Genomic DNA, 25,117 nt, shown 5'->3' with positions numbered 1-25,117 from the left:
TAAAGAAAATAATTTTTTTAAAAACGAGGCTATTCTTCGGAAGCTCGGCTATGAAGGGTTTGACCGTAACTTTCAGCTCGGAATTGAGACACTTAACAAACAGAAATATTTACGAAATTAGGTAATTTGTTATACCTTTTGCTAAGGAACTTAGGGAAAAAATCATTTTTAGTATCGACCTCTTTAATTGAGTTTGGCATAATTAGGAAATTCGGGAAAGGTCTATTATGCTGTCGTAAGATTTTTCAGATGCGATATACGATAAATACAAGAAGGGTTATTCTTTATGCAATGAAATATTTTAGACTGTTTACGGCAAATTGATATTCTAAGGAAGAGAGAAAAAACAACCTCATCTCTAGGGCTTTTTTCTCTTTTTAATATTTGATGACAAGAAAGAAGGAAAAACCGAAACAAAATAAATATGATAAACACAGATGATTAACAACAATTCTTGGTAAAAACATGAATTTATTTGATTACAAAAAAATGGAGAACAGAATACATAATATATTGTTGTAACGAACAAACAAACAAAAAATAAACAAACAAACATATATTCAAAATAAGGCTGCACAATATAAACCTATTAAATATAAACAGCGTGTTTAAGATATAAAATATGTGAAAAATATATGAAATTATATATATATATATATATTTATATTTATAAACTAATTTCGGGCCGCCTTTTTTATTTTCATAAAAAATCGAGTTTCGAATAAAAGCTAGAAATTCGTTATATAAAACAAGAATAAATAATTTTATGTAACAGGGTCACAAGAACGAACCTGTGACGATACTAACTATTCTTATTTGTGCTTTTAGGTGTGGTTCATACTAAAGACAGATACCTTTTCTAATTAAGATTTTTTCAGTCAAGGGCCGTTAAATTAACTGCGACATCAATTATTATTAATCGAAGGCTTTATCATGTTTTTGCGGTAAAAATTATTAAGATAGCCCAACAATTTTCGGTTTTTCGTTCGATTTTGCGAAGAAGCTTTTTTCTTCCTTTTTATACTCCTCACATTTATTATCGCGGTTTAGGGCAAAATCCCCAATAATTTATGTCATCAATAATTTTGTCCGTAGTAATTTATGACCTGAAAATATTGGTAAATTTTTTCAGGAGAAAAGTCTTAGTATTTCCCTGTATAAGACATTTGTATATAGAAGCTGTGTAAGTGTATCTTAAACCAATTACTTTTGGTGGGAAATATTTTCGTTAGAATTTCACGATATTTCAGATCACTGAACAGGTCGCAAAAAAGTTACCACAAAGAAATACTATAACTCACGAAAAACTCTTCTTGAAAATCATAAAATAAGATAACGATATTAAGCCGAGAAACATATATTTACAATTTAAAGACGCCAGGAGAGAGAGTGGCATAAAAATTATTAAAACTAAAAATAAAACTTAATGCGAATCATCCAGACTTCCCTTTTTATTTAATTACTCGTCAACTCCAATAATAACTGTCGTCCTATGTCTGGTTGGTCTTTGTTTTGGTAATTTAAAACACTTTTTATAGTTTCCTTAAGTTCTTGGTCAGACAGCAAAACAAACTGTAAAGGCACCTAAAAATAAATAACCAACAAAATATTTCAAATCAACAAAAACGACGACAGCGACAACAACAACAACGATAAAAACAACAACAACAACAATAACAATAACAACAAAAACAAATAAACACAAAGACGAAAGAGAATAATGGACAGGAGAAAACTTACTTGATATAAAGACTGCCAACAAGCGTATAACTTCTGTTCAAATTTCCCAAGTTCATATTCTGATGGAAATAAGAACAACCAGACTGTTTTGTTTGAATTGCTTTCCTCATCCATGTGGTCGTCAATAAACTGAAACAAAAAAGTGTGCAGTGTTGCAAACACAGTCCATCAAGCTGCAGCATTTGTGCAGATGTATCAGCCGACTTACAACCTTCGTTTTTTCCGCATGCGCATGCGCAGATTTTTTTCCTGGCACCAAACGTTTGCAGACGGAGCTTTTTAACAACCAATAGAAATTCAAAAAAAACTACCATCTTTTAAGTAACCGAAATCTGCAGCCATGAACGCTTTATTGGAAAGCTGACTGTAGGTTATCTATATTAAAATACCCGTATACGTCCGTCTGTCTGTCTGTCACGCAAAATGGTAGCTCTTAGCTGCGCGAGTAGCGAGACGCACGCAATGCGATATAAAAAGGACGGGCGAACCCGTGAATTTTTTCACGGGCTAACGACTAGTTGTCCTAAATTTGCTGAGGGAAAAATGGATAATTTCCTGCTGTGTGATAATAAAAACCACGTTCGTCGAATTCACATTTAGCAACCTACAGCAAACGAAAAACATACGTACTAGTGTACAGTGTGTTCTGACTTGATTATCCACACATACTTGTGTTACATCTTGTATACTACACGAGTCTTCCATTAACAAACGGCCTGATTTTGGATCTTGGTTAAACAAGAACAACTAAAATTAATACAAAACGTTTCCTATAAGAATCTTATAAGAATCAAAAAAGCAACCAAAAACAAAAATAATCAACAAACAATCAGCAGAGTTAAATTACTAAACCTTATCGTGTGTAGAAACCAGGCCACAATTTATCAAAGCACCCGGTTCTGCTTTTTGTTCAGGACCATTTTTCTGAAAGGAAATAAATACGACACTCTCATGCAAGGGAGGAAGGCATTTACAAAAACTTGAATTAGCACTTACAGCATCAGCTACGACTTGACATATCGTCATCAGCCAGTCATTAGCATCGTTTTCGTTCTCCACAGCTAACTCCAGAAAAGGGGTCGCACCATCATTTCCGATAATCTATAAGCATTTATCACTTGTTTAATTTTCTCCCAATAAAAACAAAGGCTTAGGTTAAAAATTGATGTTTTGTTGTCTCACTTTCCAGAATAAATGCTAAAAAGGTCAACCACTGACGAGACATTTTAGCGTTAAAGAAAACACCTTCCTTGAAAAAGAAGGTTTAATGTACAGTGTGCTTGTTTAAAAATATAACAGCCAATCTACAGGATTTGTTTTGTCGTTAAAAGTTAGTCGTCTAACTGGTTTGTTTTTAATATTTTCAAATTGTTATTGAGTTCTCCTTGAAACAAATGAAAATAAAAAGTGCTACCTCAAACAATCTGTTACACATGATAGGAGATCATTACCTACAAAATATTATTTGCGCCCTGGCATCGAGCGGTATTAGAATTTTTGGTGAATTTGGACGGTAAAGCTGGTTATAAAAGCAATACTGATGTAAAATAGGTGGCTCATTCTTACCTTAAATATGTACAATCCTTCATCCGACCCAGCTCTTATACAGCCACCGCATTTGACGCTAAAGAAAAAATACATCCCCAGCTACTTCTACAAGAATCACAAAAGTCGTAAATGGTCATAGCGAAGAAACTTAAGGTAACCATTTGAACTATTACTTCTATTTGCATTCTTATTATGTGGCCTATAGTTAATTTACAATCGTGTTTCTTTACTTAAGCTACATAAAAGTAAGTAACATAAAACACTTTGCTACTTTGCACAGAAGATGATCGAAGTACGAAAAAAAGTATACCTCAGATTGTAAGAATGTTTTAAATCATTTCTCTAAAAAAACAGAAGTAACCTGGTTTGTAAGTCGTTCGATAGTGTGATTGAAATAAAATACTTCGTTAAATAAAAAGACATACCTTGGTGGAATAATGATTAAGTATATATCCTCTAAAAAAGAAAAAAATATTAAAATGATTTGAAATTCAGAAATTAACAAATGGACAATACAATGTTTTTTCGATGTTCTCTGTAGTGCGTATCGAAATCGTGAATATGGAAGAACCTGCAGGAATAATGCGAGGGCTAATTATACCGACGACAATTTAATATTTGGAAAATATCGATATTTTAGATAATTATCATTTGACAAGTAGACGCTATACCTTAGCGCAAAAAATCCCACTTCCCATCTTGACATGACTCCAAGTAACGAATGTCTGAAATGGACATGTCCTGCTTTCATGACTAGAAAAAAAAATGAAAACAACCTAATAAACTTGTTAATTTCAGCTCAAATATACGAAAACATGTATTTTTTTATACAACAAGAAAATCTTAGTAGTAAAAAACGAAAGCGTGTATTTTTTATACAAAAACTAAATCTTTTGTAATAATAGTTTCCTGATGATTATTATCAATTTTTTACATTTACGAGCAATTTCCTGACAAAGCAATAGGAAGAAAGAAAACATACAAAGTTTAAAAGCAATACTAATAAATCACTTTATTTAAAACTTTTCACCCATCTGTATCTAAACAGAATTTACAAGACACTTCCCCAGTTCCCCAGTAGTTGTGACTGTTTGCAAGAGGTAATAAGTTAATCAGTTTGTACATTTACGTTCATAAATAAACTGAAGAAATAAAGTTTTCGCGTTGAAAAAATTCGTCCCACCCTTTTCTTTTCCTTTAGGTGAAGACAGTAAAGAGTATTTGATGAGAGAAAAATGCTTAACTTCAGGTTCCTAAAGAAAGAAAGTTCAATATAGTGGAATAATGATTACAGATCGGTGGAATACAGCCAGATTTACGTCAAGTCTAGCATTTTAGTAGTGTTTTGAAAAAGTTCTACGACAAAATGTCTATATCTCAGCAATCGTTAGGAGATTTTGTCTGGTTTCTTGTTTGATAAAATAGACCTTACACATTAGCTGATTCTGAGATTTGTCATATCTGTTTAACTTTGCATGAAATATAACAAGGAAAATTAGTTGGAATAAATAGCCATACAAACACTTATGGCCTCTATTAACATACTTCAACACCTGTGTTGCATATAATCCAATCTTGGATAACTAAGTCCAGTTCATTGTTTGTATTAGCTGCCATGATTTCATGTTTTCCGTCTTTAACATCTTGATTAGATTTAATGATAGATTTAATTGTTGAAACGATAGACCTATAAAAACAGGATCATTGAAATTATTTCATGCCAATGCTTGTTTAGAATACTTTTAATTTACAGTGATATTGTTAATATTATGACTATAGTATCTTAAGCTACAGATGACGTTAATGCTGAATTTGATACTGCGAAAAATGTCCCACCTTGTCACAATTTCATCCCCAGTAGAAACGTGTAAACAACCATGATCGTGAAATATGAAAATATCTTGATAATTCAAACCGATCTGAAAAAGAAACAACTTAAGCTGCGTTCACACTTGAGCACTTATCTGGATTTAAAGAAAGTATCAGGATTCAAACGAAAATAAAAAAGGTTAAAAAGGGAAATATTTTATTCGTTTTCAACTGTTTACACTCGTGTACAAATCGTATAAATTTTTAAATTATCACTTACGTATTGTGTCAAAGTTATTCAGATAAATGCGTTTTTGTCAGTTTACATTCAAGCAATTATTACAGATTCAAACGAATCCGGAAAAATCTTTCTTGGAAACCTTTCCGTTTTCATTTTTTTTTGTTTTCATGCTGAATCTGTATAATTACGCAATGTAAACGCAATACATATATATAAATTTTATTTTTATTAAGTTAACTTATGAATCAGAATAATACACCAACACAATATAAAGTCAGACACAACAAGGAAACTAACAAAAAATACCTTGGCTTCATAACTCTCCTTGACGTTACACACAAAAGATTTTGTAATTTTTTATATTTTTTGTGGTAAAAAGTAAACCAACCTGAACTTTATTGACACTATCAAAGTTAATTGATAACATATTGATAAATCCAGAATTAACAGTGTCTAAAGTACAATACATAATATTTATTACCACTTGCCACACAGTGACAAATCTTATAACCGCTGGCTATACAACACAATTATTTGGACATATAAATAAAACGACTGTTTGTTGGTGTGTATTTAGAAGAGGGCGTTAAATCTAATGTTACCTCTCGTCTTTAATAAATATATTGTTAAATTTGAGATAAGCAAATTCATAGTGTAGTTCAGTCCAGCGAAATGGCCAATTGAAACTATGAACATCTAAAAACCAGATTTGTTTTGAATGTAAAATAACAAGTAGAGACGTAAGCTATACGAAATATGGACAAACAAAATACGAACGAACAAAATATGGACAAACAAAATATCGACAAAAAAAATGTTGACAAACAAAATGTTGACAAACAAAATGTGGAAAAACAAAACGTGGACAAACAAAATATGGACAAACAAAATATGGACCAACAAAATATGGAACAAAATATGGACAAACATAATATAGATAAACAAAATATGGACAAACAAAATGTTAGCAAATAAAATGTTGACAAACAAAATGTGGACAAACAAAATGTTGACAAACAAAACGTGGAGGGACAAACAAAACGTGGAAGGACAAACAAAATGTGACAAACAAAATATGGACAAACAAAATATGGACAAACAAAATGTTGACAAACAAAACGTGGACCAACAAAATATCAACAAAAAAAATGTGACAAACAAAATGTTGACTAACAAAATATTGACAAACAAAATATCGACTAACAAAATGTTGACAAACAAAATATGGACAAAAAAAATACGAACGAACAAAATATGGACAAACAAATTATGGAAAAACAAAATATGGACAAAAAAATGGACAAACAAACCTGAACCAGGCTTTCTGTAGGATTTTCAAACACTTCTAATGATATTAAAACTTTTGCACTTTGATCCAAACTAAAAGAGAATTAACCGACTACAATATACCATGGGCATGTGTAGCAACTATAATCTGATTTGATTGCACGAAAGCGATTGACTCTATTCACTACTGGACCACTCAAACTTTGAAGAAAATTTTACGCGTTTAACACAAATAGTTCACTTAAATCATTTTTTCACTTAATATTTTGCTAGAAGTGACATTTTTATTCTGCTTTCATTTAAACAGAATGGCAAGTGTATCTTATACCAAGCCAACAATGCTAGAAAGTACACTTCTTTTAGACCCTAATTCTTATTTTTCCAAATCAAACTGAAATATATAATTGTTTTATATTGCTTAGTAGATTTCCACTTAACCCTTTCCTTCCCATAAATTAAAAAAGATAACAATAATACATATACGTTGTTTTACAGAGGCCGTACTCACGTGACGTTACACATCAACTCAGTAGCTTCTTTGTAATTTGGTCTTCGGGGAAGAGCAGGCAACAAGATTCCTAAAAAATGCAAGTTCAGGAAAAAAGAGTGGTAAAAATTAAAACAATTAAAAATTAGAAATTAGAATCTACCACTTTTCGTGTCCAGTCTTGCATCATTTAACTTATCAATGCTTGATCTTGAGATGGATGAAGAAATTGGAGAATGTGTCAGATTCTCCCTTGTAATTTTAGGAGCTACTCCAACTGGGGAGGCTGTAACAAGAAGTTTAAACAAGGATAGCGTTTGTAGCAACACATGACAATACAAACAACTGCAATAAAATTGATCAGTTCACTGTACTCTTAACGTAACAAAAATTAAGCTAATACACCTGGTACAAAAAAAGTAACTTGATAAGAAACGTGGAAAGAACTTTATTTATACAACATTTATGAATACATACATGCATTGTCCGCTTCTGCAAGAACACCTTGTTCATCAGTAATGCTGCCTAAATCTGGTGATCCTCTTCGGCAGAAACGATCAAACGAGTCAGCTCTGTATATACCATAATCTTCCTCATCTTTTTCATCATCGGATACATATGTAAACTTGTAGCCTAACCAATAAAAAACACATTAATTTTGTTACTGATATTGATACATCCACATATAGATTGGAAAGCATTGGTGCAATTAAATTTGAAGTCATCTCTTCTTACACATGTCGTATATATTTACAACTTTTAAAAACTTGTCATGTTGAAAGTTGAAATAAAATACAGAGATCAGGATCACAAGAACAACTTGTCACAAATATATTCCACAAAAAGCGTGCACATGCTATGCATCCAAAGAAAAATAATATTTTTTGAATTTCGAAGATCACCTTCACTTTCTTGTAAACTCAATCTATCAAGCTTTGTTTCAACATCTTCATTGGATGCTTCAAATTCTTCCGGTTCTGAAAAGCAGTATTGTACTACATGACACTAGAGAAATGATGGAATATTATATTCTCATTAGCAAAAGTACCAGTGATAAAAGCATTTAAAAAATTTATGGCTTATTTCAAATAAATTGTGTAATTTGTAGTTTTTGGGTACACAAACTTGTGTGATCAAAATGATAACTCTAGCAGACAGCACAAATACACATTTTAAATTGGGATTTCGTAATTTTAATAGGCAAGTTACAATTTTTCTATGAAGGGTTGTACACACTTGGGAAGGGTTGTTTTTTAACAGGATCTACACATTTTCCAGAATTAGGTACTGCACAAGGGTAGGCAGGATTGGATTTCTCAAACTATTGACACATCAAGTAGTGAGATCCGCTGTGAAAAAAGATGCATGTTCATGATATAAATCTTGTGAAGAAAATTTAACAATGGGAGCGTTTCAACATTGGTGTATTATTTGTCAAATTGCGACTAGTATTGTTTGTCTTTACTTCTTGCATATTGTAAATCTGCATATTTTAAATCTGCATATTTCTTTGTTATTTACTTCTTGCATATTTTAAATCTGCAAATTTCAAAACTGCATATTTTAAATCTGCATATTGTAAATCTGCATAATTCTTTGTTATTTACTTCTTGCATATTTTAAACTGCAAATTTTAAAACTGCATATTTTAAATCTGCATATTGTAAATCTGCATATTTTAAATCTGCATATTTCTTTGTTATTTACTTCTTGTATATTTTAAATTCTGCATATTTTAAATCTACATATTTCTTTATTATTTATACTTTAGCTATAGGGCAATTTTCTCATGTGGCTTGTGTTATTACATATCTATTACAGTAGCAATTTAAGGGGTTTCTAATTTATTCAATATGTTAACCTTAATAATTATTTAAGTGGGAAGATTGCATATATTATGTATAACAAAGTTTTTTACTTGTTTTTTCTTCATTATTTTCTTTCACATCTTCATCTTGGACATAACCATTCAAAAATGCTGTATAGTTTGCATCTTGCTGTAAACATGGTAAATTCCATGTTAAATTTTATCATTCATCAATTTTATGAAGGAATTATATCACACTTAACCTACCTCTGAAAAGCTTTTTAACATTGGGTCAGAAGTTTTCAGAATTTCGCTTGGAGCTTCTGGTAAACACACTGTGTAGCCTGGTGATCCTATAATCTAGAAATATATGATCAAGTTTTTTTTATTTACTGCACAATTTAACCCTATTAGCACCAGGCTATTTTTGGTCTAGTGCAGCAATGGAGGGGGCATAAAGTGCCTGCAGGGCATAAATACGGAACTAATGCGTATGTGATAAAACTTAATACAAACAAATTTCAAGTAAAAAATTAATTTTATGACGTCATTGGGATCAGAAATGTTGTCATACACGCCTAAAAAATTATTTTCCTAATTTGCAATGAATTTTTTGCAATTCTCAAGCACTACTAATGATAAGTTCTTATAATAATAAATTCTTTAGACTTATTCACTAAATAGAAATAAATTGATTCAATATGAGAAAAATGAATTTTAATGACGTCATTAGGATTAAAAGAGGTTTCTTATTTTAATGGTAATGGTAAAAAGATTTGTTTTTAAGAAAATATTAATGCTCGTCATTAAACTTGTTACATAATGAGAATATAGCATTAATAGATGTTCAAAGTAAAAAAAAATATAATGACGACATTGGGATAGAAAATGATGTCATTTTGCTAACAACGCCCTGGCAACCACCTGGTAACGAACATGCATGTGATAAATAATTTTACAACTAACACAACTTCTCACAGCAAGTTTGACATATACTAATGTCAGCACTTTCTGAAATTTACAAACATTACTCCCATCCAAGAAATGCAATACTCGCAAAAAATAAAATTTTGCTAAAAAGCTTTTTTTCTTTATTACAACAAGTATATATATAAAGATGAAGTAATACAGAACACAACTACTAGCACAAAAAAATCAACACAAAGAAACCTTTCTTTATTACTATGTCCCATCAAAGAGGCTGTGTAAAAAATCTGAAGAAAAGATTTACACAGAAAGGGGGGGATAAATAAAAAAAAAAATATCATCGTCTTTATTTTAATTTAAATGATCTTGTATTCCCTACTTAAATTCAAAAGGAAGATTTTATTTATGTTATTTATTTAGTCGTTTTTGAACTAAAAGAACTAAATTAAACACCCAAACCAATATAACATTGGGAAAAGACTAGTACCAATGATAGCGGAGTGTAAGCTAATTCAGCAAAAGCGTAATTCAGTCTAATTGAAGAAATATACTGACCATAATTTGATTCAAATGGCAAGAAAGTAGTTAGAGCAGTGCTTTTTGTAGCTTTAAAAAAGTTTTACGGCACGTAAAGCCACTCAATCAGCTGGATATTTTCAGCGACTTCTGTTACTTATTAACTTGCTTGAAAAACCTTAATCCATGACCATAAATAAATTTCGTATCAGATAGATATGTGATACAAAATGAAAAACATTACACTATTAGTACTACACTATACTTTTAGTTTCGCCATATTTGAGAATATTAAACATTAGTACTACACTATACTTTTAGTTTCACTATATTTGAGAACATTATACATTAGCACTACACTATACTTTTAGTTTCACCATATTTGAAAACATTACACATTAGTACTACACTATACTTTTAGTTTCACCATATTTGAGAACATTATACATTAGTACTACACTATACTTTTAGTTTCACCATATTTGAAAACATTACACATTAGTACTGCACTATACTTTTAGTTTCGCCATATTTGAGAACATTACACATTAGTACTACATTATACTTTTAGTTTCACCATATTTGAGAACATTACACATTAGTACTACACTATACTTTTAGTTTCACCATATTTGAGAACATTACACATTAGTACTCCACTATACTTTTAGTTTCACCATATTTGAGAACATTACACATTAGTACTACACTATACTTTTAGTTTCACTATATTTAAGAACGAAATTGCTTAACCATTTTGAATGTTAATTAAAGTATTTGTAGGCAAATAAAATGAATTGCACCATTTTTTAATTGTATTTATAAAACTAAAATATTTTTTAAACAAAATCAACATGTAACAACAATTTACCTCAGGGATGAAGTTATCATCTTCCATTTCAACCGAGATAGTGAGATCATCGCTTTCATTATTTTTAAATTCATCACCAGCACTGACCGTTCTACGTTTCTTCTTTTTTGTACTTTTATGTTTTCTATGATGCACAATATCTGCTCCATCTTCTGATATACTCACCGATGTTTGAAAATTTTTTTTATCTAGGTTAACAAGGTGTCAAATATATGTAACATATAAAAGGCAAACTTTTTTTCAGGCTTAAATACGTAACTGTAAAAGCTTACATCCCTCATAATTTGGGATAGCATTTTAGGTGTTGCTGCTGTAAGTGCCATTATGGTTAAATTCATGAAAAAATACAGTGGAATTTTATCACTATGTTTTAAAAATTTCAGACTGTGTAGTTTTCTAACGAAACTTCACTAACAAGGCTGGTATATTTCCGTTTTCACAGTTATGGAATTGTCAAGTCCATTAAGAGAAATACTGCTCCAAGAAATTTTAATTAAGTTCTTGTATACAGTGTAAAATATTAAATTTATTAGAAAAAGCAAACAAATTATAAATCAGTGGTTGACTTATTCAACCAGTCAGCCCCAAACATTGGAGACTTCACAGTCCTTATGTTTAACATAAGTTGAATCAATTTATAATAGGAAAATTAAACCTTTATGGGATCCTGTTTTTGATGATGCAGCAAAGGGATACATTCATAAAATCTCTTTGTTTATTAATGACCAGTTTTATTTTTTTGAAAAAATTATGAAAAAGCATGTCAAAGTTTTCATCAGAACTTGGAAAACCATTGCTGGTAGTGCACTTTTGTGTACTGACATCTGGTTAAAAAAGCTGCCTTATATTAATGCATTACACAAAGCCAAAACAAAAATTACAGGTTAAAGGGGACTTTAAAATGCCATTCTGATTCATGTTTTTAAGCAGCTTACTTGAAACTAGATCAGGATATTTGGCAGCTTTTCCCCCATCGGAAAAAATGGTAACATCTGGTTGAGATGGAAACTGCGTTTGTGTATTATGTACTTCATGTGAATTATGTGACAACGCTTGCACACGAATGATTATTTTTTCTTGGCGAAGCACAGGATCATGACCATAATCCATGTAAGGATCATCCTATAATACAGATGCAATACAATGTAAAAAGCAAATAATTTCCAGAAGCTTTAAACTCAAGAAAAACAAAATGACACTCACAAATAATAAAGAGAATGTCAGTGCCTCCATTCCAACAAGCAAATTAAACAATATCTCGCATCTCTATAATGTTAATTTGCTAATAGTAAATCCACTGTTATTTCAAAACACAAATTATTATTTTAAGTTATTGTTTAAATACACACCTCAGTATCCCGAAGCAGCGAATACCTTTGATAAAAGTACTTAATCATTTTAGTTTCCATCGTCATCATTTTCAAATAACTGTCCAAGGAGTCTTCGATGAATGTTAGAAAGAGCCAAATGTAGCCTGGAGAGTAAAATTTAGGTAATACAGAAACAGAATACATGTTAAAGTGCAAACAAAAAAACAAAGAAAATTGAACCTTTTTTAATTTCATTTGATGCATATTTATGTTTTTCTATCATCTCAACAACTGATGAATGTGCAATCTTTTTAATGAATGGCCAGTAACCTTTTCTTTGGTCCTTTAATCTAAAAGTTTTTATGTACAGACACTGACTATTTTATTAATAATTGAACCTGAAGACTATTGGAAAAATGCTTTGTTAGATTTTATTAAAAATCAAACTGTCTTTTTCAAGGAACAAAATTTTCAAGGAACAAAATTTAGAAGCCACAAAATTCAACATAAAGGGTGCAAAGTCTGTTTACATATTTGCAGTATAGTACACACAAATTCTCACCCAAATGAAAAAGCCAGGTCTAAGAAATTGATAAGATTTCTAAAATGGGGATTATATTTTGTTATTGAATGTACTGCATCTGGATTACTTGATTTTACTTCTGTTTCTTGGTGTTGAAGCTACAAAAAAATAAAAATTTGATTGTTATCTCGAATTGAAAGAAATGAAAATGCCACAGATATCTACTTACATTTTTTATTGATAAAGAAATTCCTTTAAGAGTATCATCTTTAAACAAATTAGCCTGTTCTTCCATAATCTTTAATATTTTTTCCTAAAACATAAGATTGCTTTATAACCAACATCATAAAATGTATACATGTGCAGTGCTCCTATTATGAAGTCGGTGTCACTGACCCAATACAGATTAATTTTTACAAAGAGTTATTTGCACACGCTAATTTTTGGGAATGTGTGCTACACATAGAATTTGATCAGATTTTTACAAATTATAGACAGTAAAAAATGTTCCAGCAAATTTTTTTTAAGAAAAAAAAAACACAATATTAAAAAATACATGCTACAAAGGAAAAATTATATGGTTAAATACTTTTTATTTTCACAAAGTTTAATGTGTTTTTTTTTTCATAAAATTTCTGCTTTTACCTTGGTGATAAAATCTTAACAATTTATTTTTAAAGAAAAACCTGAGAGCTCAGCATGTCCAGAATATTAATTTATGCTATGAGTCACAGAACCAGGGTCAGGCAGTAATAACATTATGGGTTTTCAAAGCAGAAGACACTGCTAGAAATTGCATTCAATTAGCATAGCATTGATGAAACACGTTTTATCTCAATGTTTATATAGTACAATTCTTCTGGTAGAGGTAAAAAAGTATAATACAGCAATACAAATATATAACTTGAGGTAGTGTTTAGTTAGTGCAAAATGTTTTTTTATTGACATTTTTCCCCCTCACACCTGGAAATGATTGTTGCCAACTGCCAGCTTAATTATTTTTCCCTACTTAAAGATGACCTGATAATAAATTAAGAGGAAAATTAACCCCGATAAAAAGTTTATACTTACAGTTAAAAAACTCACGCTTTTTTTGTGAAAACTTCAATCAAAATCTCTACCCTTTTTGAAAGTAGAAAACTTGGACTGAACATGGTTTTTGGTGTCATATTAATATATCAAAATATTATTAACAACTTACAACTTATTTCCTATAGTGAGAGAAAACGTGATAAAGCAATAGATTCTAGAAAATGGGACAAATAAAAACAATTTTCCACACACTTTAATAGTTAATCTAAAGCATGGAGAACTAAAAACTTTAGTATTGCACAGGACAATCAGGACAAACCATGTTTTGGTATTACACACCAAAATATGGTTTGTCAAGAAATAGAAATTACAGAATTACTACTTAACGAACGCAGCCTTCAACATTTATAAACATAAGCAGATATAATTTTGAGAGATGAGACAGCGGGTCATCCGTGAGAGGAGTTGGAGTATACATTAAACAAGGGATTGAATATTTAAGAAGATCCAATTTGAATATATTGTCATTAAACTTGTTGTTTAGAAACTATTTCCCCGCACATGAAGCCATTTTTTGTTTGTATTCCCTATATCTCAGCAGAAAGATCAAAATACATAAGTAAAAACTTCTTTGAAAGCTTTCAAAAGAAATTCAAAAAGCTTTATGCAGAGAATAAGGAAGTAATAATTATTGGAAACTTGAATTGTAAATATCTTAACAAATCAAGTGATCAACTATTAAAAAAACTGTTATCATTACATGGCTTTAAACAATGTGTCAAGGGACCTACTTGTGTGATCGATACAAAGCTAATTAATTAATAGACCTTATACTATTAACAAAGTCAGAACATTGCTTCTCTATTACAGTTGCTCCCACAGCCTTAAACACTAAATTACCATTTGCAACGATTCAATGTTAAAAATATACAAATTACAACCCAACTCACTTATGTAATGATCTGCAAAATGAAGACTGGAACAGGGTTTGTTCCGATCAAAACCTGAATACTGCCTAGTCATCAATAAAAGAAAGGCTAAAAACATACATCGACCAACATGCCCCATTCATAACACTTCTGTAAACTCACACTTTAAAGGGTAAACAATCACTGTGGTTAACACAAGAACTTATAACGGAGATAAACCACAACAATGCTCTCCATGGTAAGTTTCTTAAGTCTGAATTAACAACAGACTTTGACGCATTCAAAACTCAGAGAAATAAAGTCAATGTCCTTGTTTAAAAAGCAAAAAATCAACACAAGCAGTCACTCTTAATCAAATCAGTGAAAAAACCTGATTAATTTTGGAAGGCAATAAAACAGATATTCCTTTAAAAGAAAAGGTATCGTGTGCAAAGGCATTTTTGCTAGATAACTTGATAGTAATAAACTCAAAAGTGATCACCACAGGATTTCATTCTTTCTTTTAAAATATTGCTTAAAAAGGAGAGTTCTGAAAAACTTTGTGCGCGCAAACATACCCAAGTGACTGTTTCTAATGTCTTCAAACACCCAAAGAAACGTTCAAGGAAAACGTTGGGTGGGCCGGACAAGCTTTCACCAGGCGTAAAAGACGCAGCTATCACAATTGCTCAATAATGTCATATTAAGATATGGTGAAAAACAGGCATAATACCAATTGATTTCAAACTTAGAAAAATTACTCCAGTATTTAATTCAGCATCAAAACAAGTAATGGACCACTTTCGGCTAATAACAGTTTTGCCTGTTTGTTTCAAAATTATGGAAAATGTATTATAACCAATTTATGTAATTTATTCAGTTTGCTTAGCATAAAAACAGAAACACAGAAACCGCAGCAACACGTTTGCTTGATCATATTAGAAGGAATAAAAATAAGGGTGAAGTGACTTCTCGGCAAGACTTTTGATACCTTAAGTCACAGCGAAATTATTGAAAGGCACCGTAGTTATAGAAAAGAAGGAACCAAGAGAACATTGTTTGTTAATTACCTAGTTGATCGAAAACAAACTGTGTGCATTGGAAAAGAAACATCTGCACCTGGATTTGATGTCCCACAAGGGTCAGTGTTGGGACCACTGTTTCATTGTATTGAATGATATTGAGAATAGTATTCCTCATTGCAAAATCACCACATACACTGATGTTACAGTGGTTTACACCTCAGAAAAGTTGAAGGAGAAAGTAGAGAAATTACTACTGAAAGATTTTAAATCATTAGCTGATTGGCTGGAAAAAAAGATCTTGTTATTAACTTACCGAGTGTATGTTGTTTGGAACTGCTCAACTATCATTCAAGGTAAATTAACACCACCATATTTTGTCATTTACAAGCATCTACAGATACCTTAGTGTACAACTAGACCAAACACTATCCCAGGGGGCAATCCAGGTCAATTGGGACATATCGATTTTGGGCACATTTATTTTAGGTGCCCAAAATAGACAGATATAATTTTAAAATTTTATAAAGATAATTTTATAAAGAAACTACGTTCTATATACTAAAATAGAAGACAATGCATATGCTAAGGTGATGTATTTTTATTGTACTATTTTCGTAAGTAATCAACAATGCTCTACAACAGTTTCTAATATACAGGAAAGGCTGTTTTAGCCAATCTAGAGGTTCTTGTGTTTAAAGGAGATGTGCCAACGGTATATTGCATTTTGTAAAACCTATCTGCTTACAAGTATGTCAAAGGGAAAAACAAGCAAAAACTTAGCAAACTACTTCGAAATCATGAACAATAACACAAGAAACAAAAAACATATCCTACGACTTCAAGTTTAACTTGTGAAACACGTAGAAGAGGATTTTACTTTGACAGTGCACTAAAATGTAACATCATTAGCTTAGTTTTCATCTGCCATTAAGCAGGTGTGCTAATTGAAGTTAATTTTTTAGCACCTAATCGAAATGTCGATCAGACTGTTAGTGCAAACACACTTTTGTGTAAAAAAATTTCTGCAAGCATTTTTCTTCCAAACGGCAAACAAAAAAGTTTATCTTTAAAAGATTATACGTTAACTCTTTCCAGGAGATTGTAAAATTATCCATTTCCCTCTTTACAAAAAATTCACAAACCTGAAATCTTGACCCCTTTCTTTTTTGATTTTGGACTTTTCTTTTAAATTCCTTCATAACAATCCTTAAATTTCCTTGTCAATGTTATTAGACAGACTTTATTAACAGAAAGAATTGAATCAGCATGAATTTTACTTGTAATAGAAACATCCTTGCGCTAAATACTCAATATGATTAACTCTGAGGTCAGAAATTAGCGCAAAAAAATTATCGCGATTTAATGCCAGATGAATTTTAAGATTTTAGTCCTAACACAGGAATTTTTAAACTTATATAAGGAAGTTTTTAATGTTTATGGCCTTTTTTTCATTTATTTATTTTTTTTATTATCATTTTTGTATTTGTCCTGTTTTCTGTCCAAAATTATACAGGACCCATGGGAAAAAAGAAACTTCTTAGACAAACTTGTTTTACAAAACTTTAGATACATTTAGTTTTTTCAAAGGCTACCTGCAAAAATATTCATTTTAAATAAACAATAAATAATTTTTTCCAGTGTAATTCAGTTTTATTGCATGGGTTTATAACATAACCTTATTTCTAGGTATTTTTCAGACATAATAAATATATGACAGTGGAAGCTTATTCCAGTATATATGCCTTTCACTTATACAACAGCCTCAAATTTTTGTTTCTGAGTACATTGACATTATTATTGTTCTGCTCCAGCTCATTGGTAGAAAACAAATTCTGCAAAAAATACAATTCTTCTAGTTTGCAAAGAAAACACAACGTTCAGGAAAATGTTCTCATGATCTTATGAACTAATTGAATTTATTATTGTTCGAAGTTTATCATTTCTTGAACATGATAGTTTGGTAGGCAACGTTTCGGAAGATCCTTCTCCTATCATCAGGCAAAGTTAAATGATGTTGAGCATGTATTTATATAATTAAAGAGAACTGAAATTCATAAGAATTAAAATCAGGAACAAGCTGTTAACTACAGTTACTTTTGGTAAATAACATTCTCCGGACCTAGATGGACATAACTAATTTTTTTGTAGCGCTGGCAACCAAAATTTCAGGGTGTTGATACAAGATGCTGATTATGTATAACGTTCTACACTATTGATGGTTTATTTTATCTTCCTAGCCATTGTTCTAGTTTTATTGTTAATGACTTACTTCTCATTCCAGTTTAACTGATGACTTCTTCATTTTTTACTGCATGCATATGTTCTTGAACTCGCTGCCTGAATTACCTTTTTGTTTTGCCTGTATATACTGTATAACAATCTTTACATCGGATTTGGTAAACAACATTGCTTTGTTCTTCCTAGTTAATAAAAGTGCTTCGTAATGTATCTTTAAGGTTAAAAATGCATTTGATCTTGTGTTGCTCCATGAAGGATCTTGCTGGCACCTGGTACAAAGAGTAGAAATACTGACGTGATGAATTAATCTGATGTTTTATTGTTGTCTTGGTTGGATCTTGTTTTTATTTTATTCTCTACTTGCTTGATGACTTTCTGATTGTATTCATGTGCCATTATTGTATTCTTCACATGTTTAATCTCTTGTTTCCTCTCCTTTTTGTCACTGACTACGCTGTTGGCACAATTCAGTAATGATGAAATAACACTTTCTTTGAAACATTCTGATGTTTTATTCGTAGTTAGGGTACTGGCCAGTGTGTGTTGGTTAATGATATACTGAAACTGAAATGGTACCATTCTTGCTTTTGACCAACGTGTCAAGGAAAGTGATGCTTCCATCTTCTTCAGGCTATAAAATGAATTTCCTTTGTCAGTAGAGGCCGTTGGTGTGTTCATGGAACTCTTCTGGATGAGATCTTTTGATTATGGTGAATATGTGGTCATCAAATCTCTCCAAACCTTTAGACGTCTTTCTGTATGACCAATGCTGTTGTCCAGCGCGCTTGCATGTATATTTCAGCAACTACTGACCACTCAAGACCTCGCATTGTTAAACAGATGGCATGTTTTGTAAGAACAAGTTCAACCAAACGCAAATGAATCTTTGTCTTTTCACCAAATGTAGCATCAATTGTGTAGAGTGATGTGACATCAAATGATACCATGCATTCGTCGTCTGTTATGTTATTTCCCTCATGTATTCCAAAACTTCTTTCGAGTTCTTGCTATGGTCACTGGCTGTAAATTTTCTAAGGATAGAAGCAACATATTTTAATAGGTTTCATAACGGTGTGCCAAGAGACTATCGATCAAATTGGATTTCCCTGTTTATGAATTTTTTATAGTCTGTAAAATTGTGGTGGTGGTCCATAACAAGAATTCAGTCCATAATACTACTTTTTCGTTAATGCATTCCTTTCTCTTTAACTCTATTAAGATGTTCCTTGCTTTTCGGCTAAACACTTCTGTGGTATCTTTCTTAAGAAGTTTGTAAGGCCCTGTCAGCTGGCAGGATGATGATGTCTTTGTTGCTCTTAAAATTCTTTAATGACAATTTTTCGGGTTTTGGTAGATTGTCTTTTAGTGTTTTGCTATTCTGTAGTGCAAGGCTTACTTTTGGTAAATCTTTAATTGCCACTCCCATTATCACAATACAGTATACTCTCTGGGACACTCAAGGGACCGAACAAGAGTGTACTACTTAGAGGGCGTCCTACTTATCCGAATTTCCTTGTAAGTAGGGTTTTCATACAAAGGATTAAATTGTCCTAGTTATCGAGAGATTTTTTGTAAAACTTAGCGAACAAGAGGACTTTGAGGCTAAATTCAACTTTTCTATTCCATTCAATATAACATAAGATTACACTACATTAAACAGAAAAAAATTCTGTCAATTTGCTTTGCCTGGAACCAGCTATTACCTCATTTTCGACAATTCTAGAAACTTTGATCGTAAGTGCTTTCAGTTCGGTCGTGTCAATCAACATGGAGTAGTTCATCAAGGTATCAATGACATCGTGTAAATGAATTGTGGTTGGTTTCTCCAAGGGGCTCCTTCTTGGCCATTATCTTCCTCGTCTTGCATTTCCTCGACCTCATTTCCCAGAATATCTGACAAGATCTCTTCATCGGATATCAAACCTTGAGTTACAGGAACTGCGTCATCGAAAGAGGCGACATCTTTAGCAGACAAATCTTTGAAATTTTCGTCCAATCTGCTCAGTTGACGGATGGTATTATTCAGCGCGCAAAACAAATTGTCGGATGATAGCGGGTTTTCATCAATCTCACTAAATCCAGCTTTTTTGAAGCAGTTTTGAATGGTTTTCTCTGTTACCTCATCCCAAGCCAACACCAGCATCTTCATTGCATCCAACAGAGAAATTTGAGGGAGTTCCTTTTTCTTGTCAATTGCTTCAATCATCTTTTGGATCACTTTCACTCTGTACTTTGCTTTCAAAGAACGGATTACTCCTTGGTCCATTGGCTGAAGGACAGAGGTTATGTTAATCATTTCTGATGGTTTTTCACGAATACAGAGTGATTTGGACACCAAAGGAAAACGATGTGTTAAATGCCCACATGAAACCAGGCAACAAAAAGGACAGCTATGCTGTTGCTGTTCATGGAGAGAAAAATGCGATAGTTGGTCACATTAAGTGAAAGGCAAAAGTGGAAGATTCGCAAAAACAATTTTTTATTTTTTACAAGCCAATGAACACCATGGATGTACAGTTCGCGTTACTGGAAAAGCAGTCAACCAAGGAGACACGAAAGGCATGAAAGTCCCATGTATCTTAATGTTTAAAGGACAGTGAGAATATGTAGATGTATTAAACAAAGAACTTAAGAAATATAGTTAAAAGTACCTGATATTGTTTTGAAGGATACGTTTTTTCTTTTCTTCCAGCGATCAAGCCAGCTATCTGATGCACTAAAGTCGGTCAATCCTAGCTCTTTCGCAAAACAAATAGCTTTGGTTTTCAAAACCAAGGCAGACACAGGAATGTTCTGAGCCCTTGCATTTACCAGCCATTTGTAGCAAGCGTCATCAAGGTGTTGACGGTTTAAATCTATGCCTCTTCTTTGTTGACGAATTTGAATCAACAGCTTCATAAATCTTTTTCTTCTGTTTAACCCAGTTTGAAACAGTTTGTTTGGACATTCCATGTTTAAGAGCAACAGATATAAGACCTTGCCTTTATCAATTTCCTTGAGTATAACATACTTTTTGGTTATCGGTGTGGATTCCAGCTTCCTTTTTTGACCTAGCTGAGGCATGACTGCACTCGTGAAGAAACAACTAATGTGTAGAATAGATTTGTTGACAAGTTTTTCATTAAAATCAATGCAATGTCTTCTGTTTCAAGTAAAAAAAATATGAAGTCATTCCATTACATGTCTCACTTATCCGAAGTTTTTGCCTCAAGGGACCGAGAAAAATTGTATTACATAGCGGGCGTCCTAGTTATCCGGGGTCCAGTTATGCGAAGTTTTTTTTGCTTGAATAGGGTAAGCAAGTTCAAGGGACTCTATAAAGTGAATTAAAAAATCAAAAAAATGACATGCTCAAATTCTCTAATATAGATTCATGCGTGCGGTTTGCAGCAAGTTTGTTGTTTTCTTTATGGAATTCCCTGCATATGCTGAAAAAAGAATGATGATCAGCAGACACAATGCTTCTATAATAAAGACATGGAAAAATATAAACCAAAGCATAACAGGAACCCATAAGATTTAGAAATATTTGCTGATTTTCAAATAGTTCAGTGCTGAATTTAGGATTCCAGGCAAAATCTTTGCACACCAAATTGCAAAAAAAAATTTTAAAGCAAATGCTCACCCTTAGAGAACTTATTAAAATGAGTTTGAAACCGTAGCTACGCTTTAAATTGGGTGAATTATACAGAATTGTACTTACTTGAGGATGTAATTTATGAAAAGCTTTGTATAAGTTTCTTTTATGTGTTTTCAAATAATAATAGGTTTATTGTTTAAAACAACATCGATATAAGAATAATGACCAACCTACAGTACCGCCTGCGTGTAACTTTACATGTACGCGATAGTTATCACCTTCGCTTGAGCTTTCGGTAGCCTTAGAACTTTCGTTGTTATTGTTAACCTATTGTTAAATACATGAGCTATTTTTGCATGTTGAAAACAATAGAGTTCATGTCTTGTTCGCGAAATTTAATTAGCTCATGTGAACTGTGTGTGTCCCATTGTTGTATTTAATTGCTACAGTCGTCAAGAGATCCACGAACGAAAATAAAATTTAACAAAGGTTTATTGTTTTTACTCACTTTACTTAAAACTTTAAAAATAAAAGCTTTTTTAGATCGCGTTTTAAAAATTTAAAAATGAAAAACGGCGATAGAAAAGATTTTTAGAACACATTTTAAAAGTTTAAGATTGAAAAACGGCGATAGAAAAGCTTTTTTAGATCGCATTTTAAAAGTTTAAAAACGAAAAATGGCGATAGAAAAGCTTTTTTAGATCGCATTTTAAAAGTTTAAAAACGAAAAAATGGCGATAGAAAAGCTTTTTTAGATCGCATTTTAAAAGTTTAAAAACGAAAAACGCCGATATAAAAGCTTTTTTAGATCGCATTTTAAAAAATTTAAAAATGGGCCTCCGGAAAATGGGAAGAAACGAAATAAAAACATTGTTTTAATGTCCAGATGCTCGACCTTCTCTTTCAATAACTATTGGAATAACCTTATATAAATGATCAATGTATTTATTACATTTTGCTACAGTAACATTTCTCCAAAAAAATTTAATGCCATTGACCAATTCTTCTTTTGTCGACGGTTTGACACGCCGACGTAGATACTGTTTTAATTCAGACCACAGCATCTCTATTGGGTTAAGGTCTGGACTTTCAGCGGGTGTTGGCCAGTGATTTATGTTGTTGTTTTGCATAAATTCTCTTGCAAGAATGGATGTGTGCTTCGGGTCATTATCTTGTTAAAATCGATGCCCGTCAGGGTATAACTTGTCCAGCGACGGTTTTAATGTATTTTGAAGGATCTCCTCCACGAAAAATTCCTAAAGAAACAGATAGACGTTACCTCACCTTAAGAACATTGAACTTTGCAAAAAAAATTATTTTGGCGTTCAAATTTTTCGCAGTTGAATGTTCTTAACGCCTTACCTTACGCATTATCCCTATAAATATGAGAAGTGTACTCCTGCCTCGTCGCGAAATTCCTCCCCAAACGTGAACTTTATACGGATGCTTAACTTTTAGCTTTAGTTTTGGCATTTCAGTTTTTTTTCGGAAGCATCGAACAGCGTGTCTATTGATTTCAATGGAGGACTCGTCGGTAAACATCACATCATTGAAGCTATTTTCTTCAGCTAACCACTTCTTACAGTAGGCTAACCGCGATTTGGATGTTGAACAACATGGAAATTGTCAACATCAAAAACCGTTCACATTCCAAAAAAAATTTTGCGCAAAGATTGATGCGACGGATTTTCCCGTTTTCAGAAAGGCAGGGACGCAGCATGTATGGAACAAGTATTGTTAAAAACGGACAAGTGATAACGAAAGAACCTTTAAATGTGGCTAAAGTGGAATATATTAAAAATATTCTATTTAACATTTATTCTGTTAGTGAGGATCGGAAGAAAGCTGTTTGGTGTGAAGCTAAAAATAGCATGAATGAATATTTAAACAGAAAAAAACATAATGAAAGTGACATTGATTTTAATTCAGCATAATTGTAGGTTTTTTCCGTTTGCGCTGTTAAACGTTGCTTTTTATAAGAAGAACTTTTAAAAGTTTAGCATGTTAAAAAATATGCTTCGATGATAAAGAATTACTAAAAGTTTTAAAAAGTAGCAACATTAGTTTTTTTTAAATATTAAGTGTTATGTTCGTTCTTTTTTCTAAAATAATATATTTCAATAGCCTTCGTGATCTTTAACACTTTTAAACAATAACATGCATGTTACATGTGACAACAAAAGGATTCATCAAATCTTATTGTTATGACTCTCGCACGATGATAACAATAGAAAGCAATTAAGTTTGTGTGTAAACAAAAGATATGTGAACGTTCTTTATGTAGACATGAGATCGTTACATGAGGTCTTAAAACTCGCGTACATGTAAAGTTACACGCAGGCGGTACTGTAGTTAGAAATTATGCAATATAAACTGGCTATTCACAGTAATAAAATTTTAAGAAAATATAGCGTATCGAAAATAAATTCAAAATTTGGATTCGTGAAATTAATTACTCTCCTAAAAATAAATTCATGCAAAAATAATTATATATTAAATTATTATTAATTATATATTAATATAATTATATATTGTTATTCCCCAGCATCTGAGGATTGTTCCAGATAATGGCACCATAGCTTAGTGGTTATAACTCTTGCACTTTGTGCAGGAAACCAGGGTTAGATTAAATACTTTATAACTCCCAATCTAAGCCATGGTCCCTCTTGGAAATAATAAACAGGGTATATCCCTCAATATTTGTGAGGCTAGCCATGTAAAATATGCACATCTATATAACTATCTATCATACAGGTGTAACACCTGGTAGTATGGCACTCTAGCCCAATGGGGTAAATTACCCGATCAAGTAAGTCTGCAAATTCCTAATTAAGTAAGTGGCTAAACTGGATGAGTAATTTTTCTGCTTCAATTGTGGGCAAGCTGTCAGTGTAAGGTGCATTTTGAACTATTAAATTTTGCGCCAATTCACCATTCAAAAAAAAATTAATATTAGAATTGACAATGGTTATAATCTTTATGCTCTTTTTTTAAACAAATCTTTTTTTGCAAACTTGTAGCTGCTAGTAACTAGCTATATATAGCTAGCTCCTGTTTACATCACATTAAATTGAAATGTATGAAAATTGATGCCTTAGACGTTGTTACTATATTGCAACATTAAAAGTTTTTTAACTAGGTTCGCTGGACGTATAGCTATACTTCCAGCAAATTATAGCTAGCTGCTACTACATTGTCCCTTGACAGACGCGAGCTCTATAAGCATTGCAAGCGTACCATAATAAAAGATAACAACATAAAAGAAGTC

General features: G+C 31.9%; 1 protein-coding gene across 3 annotated transcripts; it reads right to left on the bottom strand.

The window, feature by feature from the left end:
- Window positions 1–451: 451 nt before the first annotated feature.
- Window positions 452–24,138, bottom strand: LOC130641654 (uncharacterized). Of its 3 annotated transcripts, none has more exons than XM_057448553.1 (29): window positions 20,921–24,138; window positions 13,296–13,379; window positions 13,106–13,224; window positions 12,784–12,893; window positions 12,583–12,707; window positions 12,437–12,499; window positions 12,169–12,355; window positions 11,234–11,421; window positions 9,187–9,279; window positions 9,031–9,109; window positions 8,015–8,089; window positions 7,590–7,745; window positions 7,276–7,398; window positions 7,134–7,203; window positions 6,649–6,718; window positions 5,941–6,034; window positions 5,727–5,791; window positions 5,125–5,207; window positions 4,834–4,975; window positions 4,472–4,541; window positions 3,960–4,041; window positions 3,714–3,744; window positions 3,599–3,630; window positions 3,307–3,364; window positions 2,737–2,841; window positions 2,593–2,664; window positions 2,371–2,487; window positions 1,741–1,869; window positions 452–1,584 (listed from the first exon to the last, which is right to left on the bottom strand). In XM_057448553.1, exons 2-29 carry the CDS (start codon window positions 13,359–13,361, stop codon window positions 1,456–1,458), a joined length of 2,733 nt encoding a protein of 910 aa, XP_057304536.1. In that variant the 5' UTR covers window positions 13,362–13,379; window positions 20,921–24,138; the 3' UTR covers window positions 452–1,455. The 3 variants fall into 3 exon arrangements, with proteins under 3 accessions (XP_057304536.1, XP_057304537.1, XP_057304538.1); XM_057448554.1 differs by lacking the exon at window positions 20,921–24,138 and adding an exon at window positions 14,138–15,866 and having other exon boundaries at window positions 12,461–12,499; XM_057448555.1 differs by lacking the exons at window positions 452–1,584; window positions 1,741–1,869; window positions 2,371–2,487; window positions 2,593–2,664; window positions 20,921–24,138 and adding an exon at window positions 14,138–15,893 and having other exon boundaries at window positions 2,786–3,364.
- Window positions 24,139–25,117: the final 979 nt, after the last annotated feature.

This window comes from Hydractinia symbiolongicarpus, chromosome 4 (assembly GCF_029227915.1).
Source record: "Hydractinia symbiolongicarpus strain clone_291-10 chromosome 4, HSymV2.1, whole genome shotgun sequence".
Classification (NCBI taxonomy): domain Eukaryota; kingdom Metazoa; phylum Cnidaria; class Hydrozoa; order Anthoathecata; family Hydractiniidae; genus Hydractinia; species Hydractinia symbiolongicarpus.
This window is presented reverse-complemented; position numbering and strand designations above follow the sequence as displayed.